The sequence below is a fragment of the Anopheles maculipalpis genome, chromosome X, assembly GCF_943734695.1.
Source record: "Anopheles maculipalpis chromosome X, idAnoMacuDA_375_x, whole genome shotgun sequence".
Taxonomy (NCBI): domain Eukaryota; kingdom Metazoa; phylum Arthropoda; class Insecta; order Diptera; family Culicidae; genus Anopheles; species Anopheles maculipalpis.
This window is the reverse complement of record NC_064870.1, coordinates 1,068,348-1,088,039: the sequence shown is the minus strand read 5'-3', so window position 1 is coordinate 1,088,039 and position 19,692 is coordinate 1,068,348. Positions and strand designations below refer to the sequence as shown.

The window sequence follows — 19,692 nt, the reverse complement described above, 5'->3', positions numbered from 1 at the left end:
CAATAAAATGGTGTTTTGGGTACGGAATCGATTCTGCAACTCGTAGCGGAAGGTAGTTCCGACTCCACGTGCCCACCACTAATCAAAACAATATATTCAATTCATCGTTCGATACGCAGGAGATTAGGTCGCACGATGAGCAATCGGGAAATGCTTCAATTAAAAAAAAAACAGGATCCCTTACATCCACCTCTCTCCGCTTCCCTTACCTCCTCTATACTTCCTCGATCTTCGAGAGCCTCCAACGTGCTCCAATGCTCCGGCCATTTCACGCAGTTCCCTATTTCCCTTCACCATTTGCTCACCATTGTTGCAAACTCAAGTTTGGGAAAAAGGGAGACTACAACTGCTGCTACGCTTCTGCTGCTGCAACATTAAAAAAAAATGGTCGGAAATCGGTAACAAACAGCAAGATCACCGAACAGACGGCAAAACTCAGCACCATCATCGTTATACATGCAATAGCGTTATGCGCCCACATTTGGGGTAATGATACAGCTCTCTGTAACCATTTAAATTATCAGCGTACCAGCGATAGTTGTGTTTGGTTTGTTGTAGCTGTGGTGCGTGCGATATTATTTTGGTTAGAGTTTCTATTTTTGTTTTTTTGGTTGCTGATTTTGCTTGATTTTTGTTTTTGTTTGAAAAGATGAATATTTTATTATTTCCTAAAGAAATAAAAAAAAATCATTCGCTTTCCTATGAAGAGCAAACGGAAAATGTTTTCTCTTTTATTTCTTGTGTTGGGACGTTCTGTTTAAGTTTATTTTTATGTAGAAATATATTTTTATAGAGGTTTTTTTTTGTAGAAGGAACACCTAAAGGTCACATCCTGTGCTTGTGTTATAACTTAAATTATTCATATTAAATTGATTTTTTTTTCATTTCTTGTACGATTATAATTGAAATAGTAGTATTCCCATCTCTATTTAATATCTTCCTTTCCTGATTTCATTTGGCTGTATGTTTGTTTTTGTTTCAAATAACGTACGAAAGGAACATTAGACTAATCTTTGCCATTCGCACAATCGACAGGATACGACACCCTTCCAATAGACTCCATGCAGGGGTTGGAGATTGGTGGCGGAGGCGGAAGCAGCGTCAGCAACGGTGGACCGACCGTCAACGGTATGGGCGGCCAGCAGCAGCAGTCGGTCGGCGGGGGCGGCCCGGGCTCGGTCGTGATGGGCGGTGGCGCTAGCGGCATGTCGTCCTCCGGCCAGCCAACCTCACCGTACGGCATGGACATGGACGTCGGTGAGATGGACGCGAGCGAGCTAACGTTCGACCATCTGGACGTGATGCCGTCGCCGCCCCAGGACAACAACCAGGTCGCCGCCTGGTACGATACCGATCTCTAAGCCCACCGGGGAGGGGGGGAAGGGCCAAGAGGATAATACCGGTTTCGAGCACCAATTGCACATATATAAATGTATGCGGTCAGGTTGCCGGGCTTGGTCTGGGGAAACTTCCCGCGCCACACATAAAACGAGGGCCACAAAAGGGGCTTTTGCAGCTTATATTTTGAATTTTCTTTTTCCCGAATGTTAGGCACCCACCCGGGGAACACATACACACACACTAACATTACGGAACGAGGTTTACGAGAAGCAAGCGTAAACATATTTTATACATTTGTTTCCCGTCCCTGTTTCAATTACGATTCTATATATTATAACTTTAGTTACAATTTCAAGCACCCAACTCTCTCTCTCTCTCTCTCTTAAGTGGGAGCTTTCCGGTTAAGCTTAAGCTGGAGCTGTAAAAGCTTAAGCCGGAGCTTTCCGTTCCGGTGAGCAACCTCCATTCCCTTTCTATCGAAGCAATTGAAAACACAACCAACGCAATGCCTAAGCGAAAAATGCAATTGAGTATTTTGGGCAATATAGGATAGATTCTAGCAAAACATACGCAACCCTCCCCCCCCTACTTCCTTGGGTGCATTTTTTTTCTTCTCGGTATGATCCACGCACGGACGCGGCACCGTTTTATAGAATAATGCGACAAAATTAGTTTGTAATAGCGATGGACTTCTTTCCAGCTTTCCAAGCGCGGCCCTCATTTTGGTGCAGAGCATTATCACACGCAATAATTGATTTTTAGCAATACATTTTCTGCCGAATTATGTCTTTAAAGAATAACAAAAATAGAAGCAATTCGAAGGAAAATTTTTTTCCTCCCCCAATGCGTTAACCCTTGAGGAACCAATTAGTGAAAGGAATTCAGATCGAATCTAGTAGGGAAGATCGTATTTGGAATTAAGTTTAAAACCACATTACAAACAAAAAAATATTGTGTAACGAAGAAGAGGGATAAAAAAAATACCATTAGTGCTTCCAAAACAAAAACAAAAGAAACAAGTTCAACTCGTTTTATCACCGTTTCTCCTCCCGATTTTCCCCTACCCGTTCCATGCGCTCCTCCTCACCCTCGAACAGCTTTGATTGTAGCTCACGGTTTATCCCGTTTTTTTTTTATTGCCACAAGCTTAAATTAGAGCAGCGGGTGCATTCGGCACCTTATATAATTTGATTATCATAATTATTATTACAATTTTATATAAAGTTTTTTTTTATATATACATATATATTAAACACATACGCGCGTATCCTAATTGATAAGTTTTAGGAGCATGTGGGTAAAGTGGTGTGTGTGTCGTACCACCAGCTACTTTGCCGCATCGGCTGCATGCTCTCACGCAATTGCTCTCATACATGGAACAGTGGTATCTTAGGTGGTGTATTAACACAACAGAAAATACTGCTTTCTTTTTAATTTAAAAATAAATAAACGCTCGGTCGGTCACTTGCACGGGGGTTTTCTTATTTGATAATGTACAATTAGCAATAGCATTATCAAACAGCTAAACCCTGTTTATTCTCTGTCGTTATCCCGGGACGGGATAATGTTAGACGTCAGCAGCTACAAACGGTGACGCCGACTTCGAGCTGCAGCCCGTGCAGCCGAAAACCGGTTTGGCGAGAGCGTGTTTTGGCGATGCGTTCGGTGCCTGGTGCGGCGCGCATGTGCACGGTGAAGTAGGAAGAACATGCTTAATCACATCAACATATATTTTATTACCACCATACAAGCTTTCGCTTGTCCCGTGTGCTGCGTGTTGTCCAAGGGCCAGGTCAAACATTAAGCTCCAGATAATATTTCAAAACAGCAACAAAAACAAACAACAAATGCATTTCGGTTTCGCGGCTAGTTTTCTCCATGCTCGGTGCCCAGCAAAAATAAAAAAAACAACCGTCTGAATGGTTATCTTCATAACTTTCGTAATCGTAAACAAAATGCCGGGGATGCGAGATGCCGTGATCCGAGCGAAGTTTAAAAGGAAGGAAAGGTGTCCACGCACACACACACACATAGAGAGAGAGAAGCTGTAATGTGTAGCAAAAATCAGCAGCTTCTTATTACATACGAGTATAAGAAAAGAATCTTACGCATCACAAATAAAAGTGGCAAACGGAACGAAACACACGGGACAGAAAGTCAACAAGGCACACTCATTCGTGCGTTTAGAAGTAAAAAAAACAACAACAACAACAAAAACAACAGAAGTGCGAAGTTATAGCAAGCAAGTTTTAGCGATATAATCAATGTTTTATCATTAATATGATCCAGATATAATAACACACACACACACACGCAGAAACAGAAGAAAAAACCCACAAAACAAGCAAAACAGCAACATGCATATATACGACAAAAGGGAGATAAAGGCAGCAGAAGCAACAAGTAGCAAACAAAAAGAAGAAGAAAAAAGCAAAACAAAACAAACGATGAAACAGCGAAATGAAAAACTAGCATAATATATCAGGTATTAAATAAAATGATAGAAGAACAACAAAAAAAACCGCATGGAAATTACAATCCATATGTGTAATAGAGAAGCAGTGGTAGAGTGGCACCCGGTCACACGGAAGATGGATTCCGAAAGTCGAGGAAAATGTCTGTTTTCACCGACAGATTGCATCCATGATGATGCTTCCCGCACATTTTTCTGCCCAATTGAACGTCATCTAAATGATGTTGGGGAGTGGGTGGGATTTTATGGTCTGTTAGCTTGAGGGGTCGCAAAAATGCAACATAGCCAAGATGCGAAAAATTGCCCCAATGTAACCTCGTTCTGACAGTGAAGTGCTTAACGGTGAGAGTAGCAAATAGAAGGGACAAACCAGAATAAACACACATTCTCTGCTACTGGCTGCTTCGTAATGGGGAAGAAAGTGTGGAGGAGATGTCTTTTCATCCCCCTCCATACCCGCGAGACGGTTTAGCACACCCATGAATGCGTGACGTGCACACACCGACTGGCCAAGATGGCAGCCCGGCGTTGCACACACTGTTTGTGCAATTAAGAATGGGATGCACACAAGGGGGTGCACACTTTCTTCTCCAACGGTGCAAGAAGGAGAAGAAGAAGAAGAAAAAACGGTCACATTCTGTTCACGCTTCCCCGCCCATGGTTGCACATCGTTGCGACAGTTTTTCCCCCGCTGGGTGGTAGCGCCCACAGGTGCGCACCCACAGTTGCAGCCGGAAAGTCATCCGAACTCGATCACAGCAGCCGTCGTCCTCCGAAGATTCTGCTTCAAATGGTGACCGTCGGTAGTGTTGCGATGAGCCGGCTGCTGCTAGCAGCCGTGCTGTTTGTACGCGTCTCGTACGCCGAATGGGTCGAGATTCCGCATCTAAAACCGTCGTCGTCCATTAGCAGCAGCAGCAGCAGCAGCACCACAATCAAACCAATCACACCATCGATCAACACCGGCGGGCATGGTGCCGCCGTGGCCCACTCGCACCGTCTACTATCACACTTGGCGGACGAGCGGGATGCGGGTGACCGTTGGTCACACCAGCACCGTTCGCCCGTCCGATGGCACCACCGTCCTGTAAGCGATCTGCTCGATTACGATCGTCCGACCAAACGTGTATCATCGCCGTGGATTACGGGCGATCCGGACACGCCGGTAGCCCTGGTAAACGTAACCAGCAAGGTGGAGGAGATGGAGGAGACAAGCGAAGCAGAAGCTTCCGCCGAACGGGACGAACAACAGTTTCCGGTGGTGCAAACGGAGCTGCTGCCGTTCGGCAATCGGTACGAGGAAGAATCGATCGAAACGGGTACGGCAGCCGATGGTTCGAAAGCGATCCGTCTACCGGTACACCATTTTGACGATTTCGACGATTACGATGAGCGATTGTTCGGGCCGCAAACCAACGCCCCTCCGGCCAGTGAGGAGACAGACTACACGGAGGAAGCGGAAGATGATGATAAGGGCAACGAAACGGTGGAAGAAGCGGAGCAGGAGGAGGACCATTTCATGCAGCATACGCCGCCACCTAACCGGAAGGCTCAACTGCGTCCACAGCAACCGACCGGATTCGGTGGATTTATTGAATTTTTACGCCGAATGCAGGCCAGCTTCGTACAGCGCACGGCACACAGCATCGGGGACAAGATCCGTACGCTTGCCGGCATGCGTGACCAGCTGCTTAGCACCATTGGTAAACCAGCTGCTCCAAAGCGGCCCAACGGCCCGGCGTACTAATCACCACCGTTTTTTTTCTCTTAATTCCAGAGCGACGTATCGCCTCGCTGTGGGTAGGAAGCAGGCCGACACCGATGGCGGCGGGACGACGCGTTAAGCGCGGCTGGATGGAACCGCACGGCGGTGACACGGATGCGATGGATTTCCCGTCCGCCGAGGGTGCACTGCTGACGATCTCCTTCCTTACGTTCGCCGTGTTTCTGATCAAGCTCGTGCTGCAGGTGATCAACACGATCAAGGCGAAACACTACACGTACAGCACGTTCGCAGCGGCCACACCCGTGTCGGGTGGTTTGCTGGTAAAGCGGACCCGACGCCACCTCGAGCCGCGAGACATTCAGGCAATTCTAGGCACTGTCGATGGCTATCGGCCGGTTTAGATTAGTCGTTTGCGTATTGGATGCGTCTTTGTAGAACATCCCAACCCGATCCCTCCACCTTACGCCCAGTCTTGGGCCGATCGGAGCGTGTAGTATACCGTCCAATACGGCTTTGTTATATGCAAACTTTTGTCAAAGAAATGATTTATTATTCGATGTACTTTTATCTGCCCTTTGTTCCATCACACACAATGTTTTGCGAATGTTTCACGATACAAACTTTAATTCATTCAGTTGAAATCAAATTTCTCTCATTTCTATCTACCGATTTCTCTCACGCCAAATATTTTAATATTTTTTTGATGCTGGTTGCGAAACGCAGTTCTCTCGTAGTATGTAAAATGTACTACAGATTTAGGCACATGTTTACAACTGTGTTGTAGTTTTCTACCCCAGGCTATGTTGGTTAAACTGGTAGAATGCGTGATAATACAGGAATGAACCAAACGCCTTTTCGGTTCGTTTCCAATTACCTTGGATAGTTTGAAACGTTAGCTCAATAACAAATTCATTTCTCTCATTTCCCTCTCTTGTACCAGCATTGCTTATAACTTAGGTTGAAAAATAATATAAATGTATAATAAGAATCAAACTTTTAATCCTATTCGCTACATTAATACATCGCTTGAAAGAGTCGCTTGGCGAGATGATTAATGTAACAGAACATGGCGAATTGAGAAGCTTATTATGGGGAAAAAATATGTATGTTAACATTGAGAAAAATTATTAAACTTGAAAATAAAGAAAATAATTCCATTTCTATCTAATCACGACTTCTCGGATTACTTGCACAACACCGGATGCGTTGTGCTGGAATTTCTCTCACTCTCTCACTGTGTAGAGAATTCTACTACTCCTCCTCCTCCCTGCCCTCCCTCTCTCTCTCTTTCTATTCGATTTAGAAAAGTTGATACTTGATATCAACATCCATGTATAGACGTCTCCACTCGGCCAACCAAGAGTGCGATATTTGATTGCAATGATGAAGTTCCAGCAGCCGCAATTCCGGACATCCCATAAAGATGGCATTCACGGACACACCCGATACCGTGAGGCAGCCCATCAAATCGAGATACTCCAGCCCGCGGCAATGCTGCGCAACCGTGAGCAGATCATTGTTGAGCACGTCCCGGAACCCGGCCAGCACCAGCTTCCGCAAACCGGGGCACGCTTTCAACAGCCGGCTAAGGTCCCCTTCGCGTACCTCTTCGTGGTTGGCGTAGCCGAGGTTGAGCTCCTGCAGCTTGGTACATTTTGCCAACGGTACCAGATCGACCGCGCTCAGTGCACGCGTTTTGAAAAGGTTCAGGCTAATGAGCTCCCGATTGTAACGGCCGATGGTGTCGGCAATTTGGAACGTTTCGTACTTGAAGCAGGACAGGTTCAGGTGTTGCAGTGATGTGTTCAGCTTCAGCAAGTTCTCCAGGGCGGCGGCTGACATCGAACCGCCGGATATGTCCAGTCTGGTCAGTTTGGTGAGCTTCGAATCCAGCGGGAAGACGTCGCGCAGCTCCATATTCTGCACACACAGCTCGGTAAGGTTCGGGCACAATGAAAGCAGAAAATTGGTACCGTCAGGGAATGCAACCGAATTCAGACGGAGATGCGTCAAGGTGCAACCGTGCTGCTGTAGGAAGCTGGAAAGAGAAGCAAATATTTGTGTCGTTTACTTTGACACTACTGTTAGGTGCCGGTGATTCACCTTTGCAGATCGCGGGCCGTGATCGAATTTAACAGCCCGCACCAGGATAGATCGAGCTTGCGTATACCGGTGCACCGGCCCTTTAGCCATGCGAGCAGCTGAGAGTCCATGTTCATCCAGTAGGGACGCATGTTCAGCACCCGGTACAGACGCGTATCACGCACAACGTTGTTGAATGTCGACGATACCATCGAGGCGCTTCGCAGTGACTTTAGGTCGAGAAACGAACATATCTTAAAGATCATTTCGTATGGTAAAACATTGAGGGACGGTTCGTCACACTCGTCCGAGTCGGAATCGTCGCCACTCGCTCGTACGAATTTGGTGTACTCTCGGGGCCGGAAGTCGCGCGGGTCGTCCAGCAAACTTCGCACCAGCATCCCATCGATGCCGGGTATGTAGTCTAAATCGAGCGTACAAAACTCGAACCGCAGCACGCACGTACGCGCTTCGATCGCGCGTATATCCGGTACGAAGACACGCGTCAAGCCCGGCGGATGGTTGCGTATGTCTGCGAGTATCCGGTCGAACCGTTTATCCCACAGCACCACCCACTTGGAGAACTCGGTATACGCCCATATGCGATAGATGGAGCCCGGATTCATCGTTTCGTACACTTCCAGACCCATCGGGCAGACGATAGTTCCGAAGTCCACTACAATAAAATCGTCCACCGGCGGATTGTCAACGGCGGACACGGTGTGCAGCCCAAACTCGGGTGCGTACGATGGGGCCAACTTCCGCCAGTTACCATACGAGGGCTGCACATTACACGGCCGGAATGAAACGGAAGAAAACGAAGCATTAAACGAAACAGCATCGAAGCCTGCAAAGGTACCACTCACCAGCAAATACGAATCGGAATGCTCCCCGTAGACCGGATAGTTCTTGGGCTGTCCAGTGACGTTGATGGCATTGTACGAAATAGTGGTCGACGGTCCGTACTGGCTGCTGGCGTAGATAACTTGCCACGCATACTGTTGCATCTGCCTCATCACACAATTTCCCGTCTCGGGAATGCAATAAAGTCTGCCATAGAACATCCTCGTAACACTTCCCCGCCTAAGGACTGTAAAAACTGAACCAAAATCGAATAGCTGTCACACTGGCAAAATGGCTGGCTGCTGCTGGCTTTATAAAGGACGCTTCGCAGGGTGAGAGACACTCTCGTACAATGCGAACACGCAAATTCACTGCCGCCGCTCTGCCACCATTTTTACACGCTCAAGCACGGATCTCATACTCACAAGCTCACCGGATCAATGTCTTCACTGTGACGCTTCCACGAATCAAATGGTGCACACATTTCGCGAACGCTTCGTTCCGGTAACATTGGCAAATCTTTGATTTCGCTCCAACCGCGTATCCCTTTTTACCGTGGAAATACGATCGCGTTCGCAACATAAACAGTGACTTGTTTACATTTTCGTTTTGACAGCAGACAACGGTTGCTTTACGTTTGAAATGTATGACAAATCGAGCTTTTTCTCACATTCGCTGACGGTTGGTAGCGGCGAAATGGGGCGAGCTGGTACAGTACAATGTTTTTAATTTCTAGAATTTACATATTTTTATCCTTTATTTCAATCCACCACCCACCCACCACGGTATGTTTCGCATTTTTATTTAAAAAAAATGCGTTAATACGTTTCAAAATAATGGTGCTTGAAGCTTTTGAAAGGTCTAGATATTTTTTTTTCAATCAATTAAATGTTTTCTATTAAAAAAAAACAGTTTTTTTTTGCAAAATTTGCTTTTAATTTAATATTCAAGGTACACCCCTTTTTTCTATAACGACCTACACGGATAGGAAATAAATTTTTCAATTTGGTGTTCGTCCTGTATTGGCATGAAATTTTCGATGAAAGGGAAGACTTGTTTGCTGTCGAACTAGTAACATATAGTGTAGAATTTTTAAAAATCTTCTTCATATTACTTCCAATGCTGTAATCTCCTTGCAACTACGATAAGCAATTGTTCGCTGAACATTATTTGAACTATTTGGAACCATAACAAAACATTGAGAATGATTATCCGACACATCTTCGCCTGACAATACGGCGGAGAGCTGTCATACTAAAATATAAATATAAATAAAATATAAACAATCGAAAATAAAAGATAATACGGCGTAAGGGCGTCATACTAAAAATAAATGAAATGAATTTTTTTTAAATTCTTAACTAAATTTTATTAGTTAAAAGGACACCATCTTTCTTGAAATTTTCATGCAAATATGACGAGAAGGTCAAAAGTTGTTAGCTTTCTTATCCGGGAAAATGCTAACTGCCATAGAAAATGTACGTCCTACCCGTGTAAGTAGGTTAATAGGAGTAAGGGTGTATTTTTGGTTAAGGCAATTTAAATTGTTGCTGAAAATTAGGCACCCACCCAACAGTTTCGACAGTTAATTCGCACTAAACAGGATAATTATTCCACAGTCGGGTATGCAGCACCGTTCAGAGTTGCAGCTTCTTTTCGCTAGAACTACAAAATTACACGAAACGAAAAAAGAATTTCACATCACATATCGTGCCGCTATCGTTCGTATAAACCCATGAAAGTACTCGCACCGATCAGTTGAAACTGACTGGTAAGAGCTACATTAGACAGCAGCACAGAGGGAAGCCTTACAAACTGTTTTCTTACAGATGTGCCCCGGAAACGCATGACGCGAATCGATTTCTAAGCCCATTACGACATATTCGACGTTCGTACGCAGTACCGGGACGGCACAGTCACTTTTTTCGTGTGCATAACTGCGAGCGGGACGAAAGAAGCTTCCAACACATACCTTGGCCTTGGCGATTTTCTTGCCTTACCAACTGTTGCAGGTGTTCGATACCGTTCTGATCAATCCAGGTCTGAACTGAAGGGCCCAAAGAAATTATTCCTCTTTATATTAGTGATACAATGGAGCTTTATAAGGGGTTGTGGTGCTGAAAACAACAGCGCGCTTCTTTTTATTATTATTATTATTCTCAAAAAATCCTACTAATATGTCGTACAAAACCCACGCGCATCTATCACTTGTACCTGAAAACCTCGATGAATTCGTAATGCGTGTCGCAAATGTAAAACGCCTAGCAATATGTATGCATGTATACTTCCCTGTGGTTGTGCATTTAACTTAAAAAAAAAAACCAAACCAACGAGAGAAAGATTTGAACACCAATACGTGAAGTATGGTTGTGAGAAATGCGCCGTGAAGAAACAATTCATGGTTAGGCCATGATAACAACTAATCCCCCTAATGTCTACTCGATTATCATGCAGGTGTCTCTTGTGAGTGGTCTGTGATCGGTTCAGTGATTGAACTTTCCTAATTCCCCGGTACGGGTGTCTCCGGAACAGGAACGCTTTTACGTGAGGAAGGTGATTGGTTAAAGCTGGAAAATAACTCCCTCTCTAGTACTGTTTCGGTACGGCGTTTGCATCCAGGCCAACTTTACGCATTTCCACCGCTAGCGAGAACAGATAGTCGTAGCATTCCGCCCTAAAAAGTCATGACAACGATTAACGGAAAACGGTAAGAAACTCGCTGCGGGTTTTTTTTTCCCACAACTTTACTCACATCGTCTTTGCCTTCTGCCAGTTGTGGCCCCATACGTATACACCGTGGCGACGGACGAGTATAGCAGAGCTGCCAGGATAATCCCTCAGCGCGTTTGCCATCGATTCTTCTAGATCCTTTTCGAACAGTGTATTCTCTATGATAGGCACCACCAGCTCTTCATCGTACATTAGATTGCGGTTTAGCTCGTAATCGTAAATACCCTGGAAGTGAATATTTAAAAAAAAAATCGTCAATACACCGTAGCCGCTCGCCGTGCTGCTTACCTTAATCATTTCCAGATGTGTGCACCGGAACTCTTTGCCCGGCCAGAGCAACGTCGCCATTACCGCTGCGGGGCTGTGCGTATGGATAACGGCTCCAGCATTGCGCTCTTTGTACGCAAGCATAAACAGTGGCGTACATTGACTCTTCGTCAACCTACAACAGAGGTCCTAAGTTAAAAGGAACGACCAACAGCATCGTTTGCACACCTGTACGTACTTTTTGTAATCCGGAGGCGTTTGCAGATCATCGCCCTCGATATTCTGTATGAAAAGATCGTCCGGCTGGATGCGTTCCTTCTGCACGCCGGAAGGGGCAATATATATTTCGTCGCTAAAATGCGAACACAAAAAAAAAGTGGGTGGAAAAAACACATAATGAACCACCTAAGCTCATGTTTCCATGCGATAAACGGAAGGTTAAGCGTGGTAGAGAAGATAATTATACGAACTCCAGCTTAATACTTATACCGCCGCCGGTACCGGTCACCCAGCCGAGGTTGTAAAATTGTTTGCATAGCTCCGGTATCAGCTTTCGGGGATGCTCCTGCCGGTGGCGAACGTTACAGGCGGAAAAAGAAGGGGGAAAAAGAAAAGCAGCCATTTTTTTTGGGGAGTTTTACTTTAATTACAACGCATCACAGAGTAGTCATATTGGTTGAGCAAAAATTTACCTTATTGATTACATTATCATAAATCTAAACGAGCGAGGAGAACAACCGGACACAACAGAGGCAAATCAAGAAAAGAAAATGTACAATCATTACCAAAGGGATTATATGGATGAACTTTTTTTTGTTGTTTGTTTTGTTGTGAGGATGTTAGGAACACATTATAGCCTTGCTGGAGGGGTGTATTATCGATGTGACCCTAGGTTGCTAGCATGCAAACATTAAATCTCTCACTGAGGCTGGTGCTTTGTACGAGCTGGTGCAAAGCGGAGTATTTCTTTTTGAACGATCGTTCCTATATCAGCTACCAAAACGTGTTAGACTATGGGCCCCCTAAACCCTAATACGGCTAACTACTATCGGTCCCATCAGCGGGCTCTAGCACGTGCTTCAAACATCATTGCTACCTTCATCGGAACGCACGCTTTATTGATTTCTGTCGGTCCTTACATCACCTTCAAAAATCGATCGAATCCTTCAGCCTCCTTAGTGGGTGCCCACTTAGCAATGCCTCAACAGCGTTGCGAAACATGGTACCCACCACCCCCCAACTCGTGAGTTTGCTATTGCATTTTATAACACACTTAAGTGTGTTAAGAAAAAAAAAGGTATTTCAGTTGCAAAGCAGCGTCTACTCAATCATCTCCGTAGCATAACAGCGAGTGATAATGTGTGCGTTGCGTAGTATTGTTCTGTTGGGACGTGCAGGGGCGCTAGCTAAACCGGCAGTGTATGGTAGGATTTGCACTAGCTGGACTATAAGAGACATTTAAAAATTACTCCAACTTTTCACACTTACAAACACACACCCACACCGGATACATAAATAATTAAGCAAAGAACCTTATCGGTGGTACAATGTTTAACTAACTAGGATCACGCTTCGTCCAAATCTAATCGCTAACCTGTTTTTTCCCACAGTTCCGGTATCCCTCAAAGATACACCCAGAATCGCAGAAAATCCTCTCCTTTACTTCCCATCCCAAGCGCACATACAGAACAATCCCGCCCCAAACGTACCTCCGACAGATCTTGGTAGATTGATGACCTTCCTGATGCCATTCTCGGGCCTGTTTGTTGAAAACGATAAGAACACACGCGCACTTGTTCGCCCGGAATCACTAGTCCAGAGCCTCTCGCGATCTGGAAGCTGCAGCAAGGAGCGAACGAATGAATGACAGTTTCGTGCTGGAACCAATGTTTATACGGCGCAATGTGGTCCCTTTCCTCACAGTGGTTGTGGCGCATGGCCACTTTCACAATCAAATTTTAATGCAAAAACAAAAAATCTTCCAATTCACAACGCATTTCTGCCTGGAGAATGTGAAGCAAATGTAGGCATGGTAATTTTAATTTTTTAAAATTATTTTTATTTTCGTATTTTCGGATGCATAGTGGTTAGGCCGCATGAGACGAAGAATTGTTGTACTGCGTTGTTTTTCCCCAAGAATGGATGATGGTAAGATTCCCAAAATTATAAAGAAAATAGAATAAGTTACATAATTATTTATTTAATTAAAATTAAAGTATTCCTAATTTATTTGACAATAACGCCGGTTATTGCAATGTGCGATCAATGAGCCGTGTGCTGCGTTTGGCATACTGTACGGCATTATACTACAGGCAGAGAAAAGTTTAGAGATGAAAATAACGACAATTTTGAAGGAATTGAGATTCTACTATCGTAAACAACTCTTGTTAGAGTCGTTCTTGCTAAACTCACACAGCATTAAAGCCGCCATAGAGATACGAAGATTCGCAGAAAGTTCGGGCAGGTTGGATTCAAGTCCCATGCGAACAGTTTCCTTGTCATGAGGACTTGACTATCCAACTACGTCGTGTCCAGCAAGTTTAGAAAACCATTCGAGGGCTGGCGTGGCCCTAAGCGAAAGAGAAGAAGTAGCACATACACGACTTAGCCATCTAATTCGCATTGCAAAGGGCTTGATACGCAGCGTGTTTTGGAATCGTCGGAATCCGAATAAGCTCAATGTGTTCTCACCGCAAAAGTCAGAGCAGTAGGTGGCTCATCAGGACCAAAGCTTCTTCAAATTAGATGCCGCAGAACTTGCCCTCCCAGATGGCGCCACCCACACACACATGCCTTTACCTAGATGGCGCCGCTCACCCTCATTCATTGTTTTCGCTCTTTTAGAAGAAGATAACAGCTAGATATAAGAGCGAGTCCAAGCATCGCCGTAAGAGGACGGCAGTCTGAGCGTGACGGACAGCAAACATAAAACGGGAACTACCCTGCCGTTCGTTGGTGTGAGTGAAAAGGAGCAGACGGTACGCATGCACCGTTAGAGGCTTCCCACTCGGGGTGGTGCTGCTGAATTGATTCATTGCAGGCCCACTGCTCGGAACCTGTGCACACGGTGGCGCGTGGTGCGTATGCTCGCGTGAGTGGGCGGTTTTTGTGTGTTGTTTTTATCGCGTCGGTCGCAACCCTCTCGCAGGCAGGGCAGTTGTTCTCAAGTGCGCGTGAGATTTCCCTTGGTTTTTGGTGATTGTTTTTAATGAACAATCATTTAAAAAAAACAACCTTACAATCAACCTATTCAAATGGAAAGCAGGAAAAATCTTGCGCGCTCTTGTGCTCTCTGGTAGTGTTTTGTTGTCACGCAACAACAACAGCGGTTGTCTCGCGATCATATGATTTAATCAGTGTGAATGTTTTCAGTGCCGTGTGTGTATGTGCGTCTATGTGTGGTGGAAGATTAGCTGGATCGAAAACGGTCATTTACTTCCGTGCGTGCGCAATCAAACCTGTGCGACATTTTAGTTCATGTTTGTGTGTGTGTGTGAGTGTATGTACGCCTAACAGCGGTCCGGCATATCATGATTCACAATTGTGTTTCGCTTAGTGTAAGGGTGCAAATGGTGCTGTAGCTAGAGAGATGCACCTGACCTGTCCGCATCATCTCGTCTTGCAGTAGCATCCGATTTTTTGGAATCATCATCCTCCCAAGCAACCAATTCTTAATCGTGGAATCAACCATCAATCTTCGAAGTACACAGACAATCGAGATCGTCTAGAGTGGGATCTTGATTACTATCAGCCAAGCCTTTCATCAAACCTGAGGATGAGTTTGTAAACATGCTAGAAAACAAGAGAATGTTTCCCTCTTCACGTGTACGATTATTGAGTTGAAAGATCTTGGAACGAGAAGTATAAGCTCGTAGCTACGGCACTTCAACTCGGTAGCATCTTCCAGCGGTCCTCTTCTCTAGGGTCTGCTACTTCAAGCCGCCTTAATCCACACACGCACACACACACACCGTGTACGTGTGTGGCTATCGAATTCCAAATTCATCCACCTGTTCCTACGAATGGGTGGGAAATTGCCCACCCCGCCTTAAGATATTGGGAGGAATATTTTGGCGTCTGCCTCCTCCACCAACTTCGCGCCCAATAGCTTGCGGACGTGTTTTGGGAAACACGTGCAAACAAAGGCGAACAATCAAATTCAAACAGTGTCTGGTGAAGTCTTTGGCAGGTAAGAACGAACAGGTTGGGAACGGAGTAACCCCTCACCTCGTTTCCCAGGAGCCAACCGCAAGACATTAAAGGCGATGGGAGGTTTGCATTCGAACTCGTTTGATTGGAGAGCTCCAAAGTATCGAAAAGGAATCCTAAATAAAAATGTAAAATAATAGAAAAGAAGACACACACACACACACGAAGTCTGCTATATTTTTCAATCGGGGATTTTGTTGCTGTGTTGTTGGATCATCACCAACCAACCAGCACGCACAATATTAAGGCCTGTGGCTCTTTCGCCTAAAACCTGGCAAAACACAACAGGTTGCTGGCCTTTCTCAAAGTTCCCAAAGTTCGACCATATTGGGTACGCGAGCACGCGGTTGCAGCGAAGAAGAAGAAAAAACGGAAACCCGTTACGGGGAGGCCCCGCTCCCGATGACTTACGCTCAGCAAAACGAACAGTTCCGGTGTTGGCCTATCTTCCGAAACAGTTTGGAATTTGGATGGTTTGTAGAGTATGGGGGCAGGGGAGTTTGGTTCGTAATTTTTTTAGGTCATTGGGAAGCATCCAGCGACTGTGCAACGGTCGCCCCACACGAGCATTGCACGAGGGGGGGGGGGGGGGGGGGGGGGGCTGGATGTTAAATTAATCTTTTAATTAGTTTGACCATCGTGCGATAATACAGCGCATGAGTGGAGCATCAGTGGACTTATGGCGGTATTAGGGTCAGTTTCTGGATTGAAGTCGTGATTAAAATGACACCTCGACGATCCAGTTATGCAGTGCTCATCTCATACAACTTTGGGAGTTATGCCTTACAGTGTAATATCGCTAACTTCCCTCTCTTGACCTATCTAAGCTTGAAGTTGTCAAGCGAAAGTATGCCACTAGTAGCGTGTGAGGAAACTCCGCGCCTAATCAGGCACGCGTGCGACTCTGTAAAACTAAACGCCAGTTCCTGTTGAGGATGTCAACGCTCAAGGGGGAACATCCGCATCGCTTGTGAAGGTAACAGTGATAGTGTGCTGCCCTTCCTGCCATTAAACCTCACATCACAACGACAATGACGTGATGATGATGGCCGCTCAGTGGTAGCGTTCTTCCCAGTGCATAACAGTCGTGTCATGCGAGAGAACTCCTATTTCCTGGACAGTTTCCGTATCTTTTTGCAAACACAAACTGTCGGGACTCGTGTTGTCTACCGCGTGCCGGAAACTCCACCAAAGCTACTTGATAAAAAGGGGTGAGAAGGGAGGAGCTAGGCTTCAAGTATGTTGGTGTTTGGGCGAACGAAAGCCAACATGTACGTGAGTTAAAAACGGAGGAAATAAATTTTCCCTAAATGCGCGTGTGTTCTCCTCCTTCTGGCTGTGTGCCGACAGGAAAGCCATTATCATCGGTTCAGCTAACGATGGGGCGACCAGCTGACGGATTTGTTTTCCCAGCGTGTTTTTCTCCCGTGAACTCATCACTCTCCACCCAGCCCTCATCAGCAATCGCTTAAGGGTGATGCTTTGCTGTGCGTTGTGTAGCCTTCTCCCCCGCCCCCATCTTTATTTGTGGCGTTGCCTTACGTTTGCCCAAGGTTGTACTTCGTTTCTTCACCTTTTTGGAACATCTTTGTGTTACTGATTTGCGTTATGTGTTCGTTGCCGGTATGCTGCTCGTAACTCAGCGAGATCGGCATGACAAAATTCCCTTTAAAAAGATCTGTGACGCATGATGGGTCATCATCACCACAGCACTGACTCTGTACCCTCCCCCTACACTTGGATTTTATATTACCCATAGCCTTATTAGTGAAGTAATCGTGGTAAATAATAAAATGTTTATTCGTATGACACATCAGGCGTTGTTCGCTATTACATGTTCCAACATGATTCAGCTCTAATGACTCCCTTGCAAGGCCGTTCAATACGGTGACTGAGTGACGATCCGGATGGGATATGACTAGTTTTGTTCTTTCTATGCTACAAGTTTGTGCCTTTCCTTCCAAATCAGGCGCAAACTGTTTGAGTTTAAGCCTCGTTGTATCGTGGCTTTATAACATTCATTTCCAATTTCATACCCACGTTGGTCATCTGGTCTGGAATGTCCGGTGAAAGGGTTTAGTCGGTATTGAAAGGTCCCAAGGGTCACTATGAAATTCTCCTTCTCCGCGTCTCCCTGGTGCTGGGTTAGGGATCAGCCGACATCGATTAGATGACACATTGCATGAGCAGGCTACACAGCGGGTTCATTTGTTTATTTCAGCGTCTTTAAGTACATTTTTCCGGTGTCACAACACAGGCGTCTGAGGCTAATGAGCCAAAGTCCAAAAAAAGGAAAAACAGTGCCTACCATTATCGGGGTGTAGAAAAGTTTGTTTGTAGCCACTCGTTACAAACACTTCTCGTCCTACCAAATGCAAAGCCTCATCTTCTAGCTATAGAATATTCAGCTAGAGTATTGATGATGAAGCACGGGACTTGGATATCCAGTCAGTCACGTTCGTTTTACTGACTGGCTTTATTTGGCGATCGATCTTTTGGTACACTTGTAGGAGTCTCAAAACAATGATGGCTTTGTTATCATCAGCCAGAATACCAGAATCTATTCCATACCCAGAGTGTATCGAATGGTTTTGCTCCGGATGTGAGGTCATATGCATCTCTAAAATCAATGAAGAATGAAGCTGCTGTTCTACTCTATCTTCTCCAAGAATTGTTAAATGGTGGAAAATATATAAAAGCAGTGGTGAATTTTTCGTTTCGAATTCGTTCTCTGATAGTTTTCTACGATCTCTTCTAACTAGCAGGACCAATCGATCTTGCTGGAACAGTGAACTCTTCTACATTCGGTGTATCAGGTCCACTGTCCACTGGGGTCCATTGACCCCCGTTTTCTAGAAAAGCATGCCATATACTAATCTTGATTGCTAATGCTCAGTACAGGCAGACGGGAGTCGCGAGTGGATTCGATGCTCGGACTAGTCCTGTGAAAGATCGCCCACCGCTACAACTTCGTCCCAGACTAATGGAGATTTCATGACTCCAGCATCCCGTGGAGATCCCATACTGATGATAGACAATAAGCGGTCCTCTCAAGTTTGGGATATGTTTTGTAAATCCCTCTCTCATCAATCAATTCAATTCAATTGAAAAAAAAACCCCGTTGAAGAGGAAGAAAGCCGAACATCTTCATTTTATTGCACGCACAAAGCTTGCCCACTTTAAATACCCCAACAACACGAAACCCCGAAATACCCACGCGTACCTCTCTCTTCCTCTCTGCACACACACACACACACCAACCATGCGGGGAGATATGACGAGAAGGTGCTGGAATAAAAATAGCAAAAAAGGGAAGGCAAAAGGTCTCTTAAAAGCCACCTAAACGAGATCAGCCAAAAACGGGAACAGCAGCTGATCATCTCCCTTACCTCGCTCCCACTAGCAGCAGTCCCCCCCCCTCTCGTCCTCCTCCCTTTTCCACAACTCTCCTCCAACTGGGGAAACATTGAGAACGGTGGGGTTGCCCTTATGCTGCCTGTGCTCTAATTCAAACGCAACTGTGTGCCTTTTTCCCATTCTCTTCCACCAACAGACCACACAACAGACGAGCATCATTAAATGTGCACAGCAAAACCGCACCGTGCATCTATATATTTAGGAGGCAGTTTTGATATTGTTTCCGAGTTTTCCACTTATGTTGCTTTGGTGATGGTTGGCTCCACCAAATTTCTTTCACAACAAACGCCACTTTGGAAGGGTTTTGGAAAGATTTGGAAAAAGTGGGAGTGCGGCGCCAAGAGATAAACTCTGTGTGTGTGTGTGAGAGAGAGTTTTTGTTGTTGTTGTTGCTTTTTCTCGATAGGGTGAAAGTGGAGAAATGAATCGATTGTGAAAATTAAAAACCGTTCAGCGGTAAGCATTTATGTTACCGTTGGGTTACCGCTTTTTCGGGAGGCGGGGGGGGGGGAGGGTCGGTGGTTGATTTCTTTTTTTTTTTTTTTCAAGAAACCCCCCCCCCTTCCCCCACCTCCACCCTTCACCCTGCTTACAACGGTTCAAT

At 45.4% G+C, this 19,692-nt stretch overlaps 6 protein-coding genes across 9 annotated transcripts in view; 4 read left to right on the top strand and 2 right to left on the bottom strand.

Annotated features, from left to right (window-relative positions):
* The window catches only part of LOC126568277 (armadillo segment polarity protein), a 369,973-nt gene extending 368,611 nt beyond the window's left edge, over positions 1 to 1,362 (top strand). For all 3 annotated transcript variants that reach the window (XM_050224735.1, XM_050224743.1, XM_050224727.1), the window contains exon 7: positions 1,036 to 1,362. In XM_050224735.1, coding sequence (XP_050080692.1) covers positions 1,036 to 1,361 — 326 coding nt within the window. In that variant the 3' untranslated portion in view covers position 1,362. The remainder of the gene's footprint in view (positions 1 to 1,035) is intronic.
* Positions 1 to 19,692, top strand: part of LOC126558747 (septin-4) — a 141,488-nt gene that overhangs the window by 117,186 nt on the left and 4,610 nt on the right. The gene's annotated exons all lie outside the window — the stretch shown is intronic.
* The window catches only part of LOC126556931 (amidophosphoribosyltransferase-like), a 61,021-nt gene that overhangs the window by 40,267 nt on the left and 1,062 nt on the right, over positions 1 to 19,692 (top strand). The window lies entirely within an intron of this gene.
* LOC126568213 (uncharacterized) lies at positions 4,605 to 5,941 on the top strand. Its single transcript, XM_050224693.1, has 2 exons — positions 4,605 to 5,517; positions 5,592 to 5,941. Exons 1-2 carry the CDS (start codon positions 4,605 to 4,607, stop codon positions 5,939 to 5,941), a joined length of 1,263 nt encoding a protein of 420 aa, XP_050080650.1.
* On the bottom strand, positions 6,840 to 8,629 carry LOC126557095 (F-box/LRR-repeat protein 4). The gene is made up of 3 exons (XM_050212754.1): positions 8,489 to 8,629; positions 7,644 to 8,404; positions 6,840 to 7,578 (listed from the first exon to the last, which is right to left on the bottom strand). The coding sequence occupies exons 1-3, from the start codon at positions 8,627 to 8,629 to the stop codon at positions 6,840 to 6,842; spliced, it is 1,641 nt and encodes a 546-aa protein (XP_050068711.1).
* LOC126560049 (probable methylthioribulose-1-phosphate dehydratase) lies at positions 11,017 to 13,244 on the bottom strand. Of its 2 annotated transcripts, XM_050216213.1 has the most exons (7): positions 13,172 to 13,244; positions 12,155 to 12,178; positions 11,933 to 12,027; positions 11,701 to 11,814; positions 11,484 to 11,637; positions 11,218 to 11,420; positions 11,017 to 11,139 (listed from the first exon to the last, which is right to left on the bottom strand). In XM_050216213.1, exons 1-7 carry the CDS (start codon positions 13,211 to 13,213, stop codon positions 11,052 to 11,054), a joined length of 720 nt encoding a protein of 239 aa, XP_050072170.1. In that variant the 5' UTR covers positions 13,214 to 13,244; the 3' UTR covers positions 11,017 to 11,051. The 2 variants fall into 2 exon arrangements, with proteins under 2 accessions (XP_050072170.1, XP_050072177.1); XM_050216220.1 differs by lacking the exon at positions 12,155 to 12,178 and having other exon boundaries at positions 11,023 to 11,139.

Excerpts from the sequence above, each read along its gene's own strand:
- LOC126560049 (XM_050216213.1), bottom strand. The coding sequence starts at position 13,213 with ATGGCATCAGGAAGGTCATCAATCTACCAAGATCTGTCGGAG. Across the intron at positions 12,179-13,171 it reads TCTACCAAGATCTGTCGGAG|ATTTATGATAATGTAATCAA; the intron begins GTACGTTTGGGG and ends TCGCTCGTTTAG. Across the intron at positions 11,140-11,217 it reads TGGCAGAAGGCAAAGACGAT|GGCGGAATGCTACGACTATC; the intron begins GTGAGTAAAGTT and ends ATGACTTTTTAG.
- LOC126568213 (XM_050224693.1), top strand. The coding sequence starts at position 4,605 with ATGGTGACCGTCGGTAGTGTTGCGATGAGCCGGCTGCTGCTAGCAGCC. Across the intron at positions 5,518-5,591 it reads CCAGCTGCTTAGCACCATTG|AGCGACGTATCGCCTCGCTG; the intron begins GTAAACCAGCTG and ends TCTTAATTCCAG.
- LOC126557095 (XM_050212754.1), bottom strand. The coding sequence starts at position 8,629 with ATGCAACAGTATGCGTGGCAAGTTATCTACGCCAGCAGCCAGTACGGA. Across the intron at positions 8,405-8,488 it reads ATTCCGATTCGTATTTGCTG|CCCTCGTATGGTAACTGGCG; the intron begins GTGAGTGGTACC and ends TGTAATGTGCAG. Across the intron at positions 7,579-7,643 it reads ACGGCCCGCGATCTGCAAAG|CTTCCTACAGCAGCACGGTT; the intron begins GTGAATCACCGG and ends TTCTCTTTCCAG.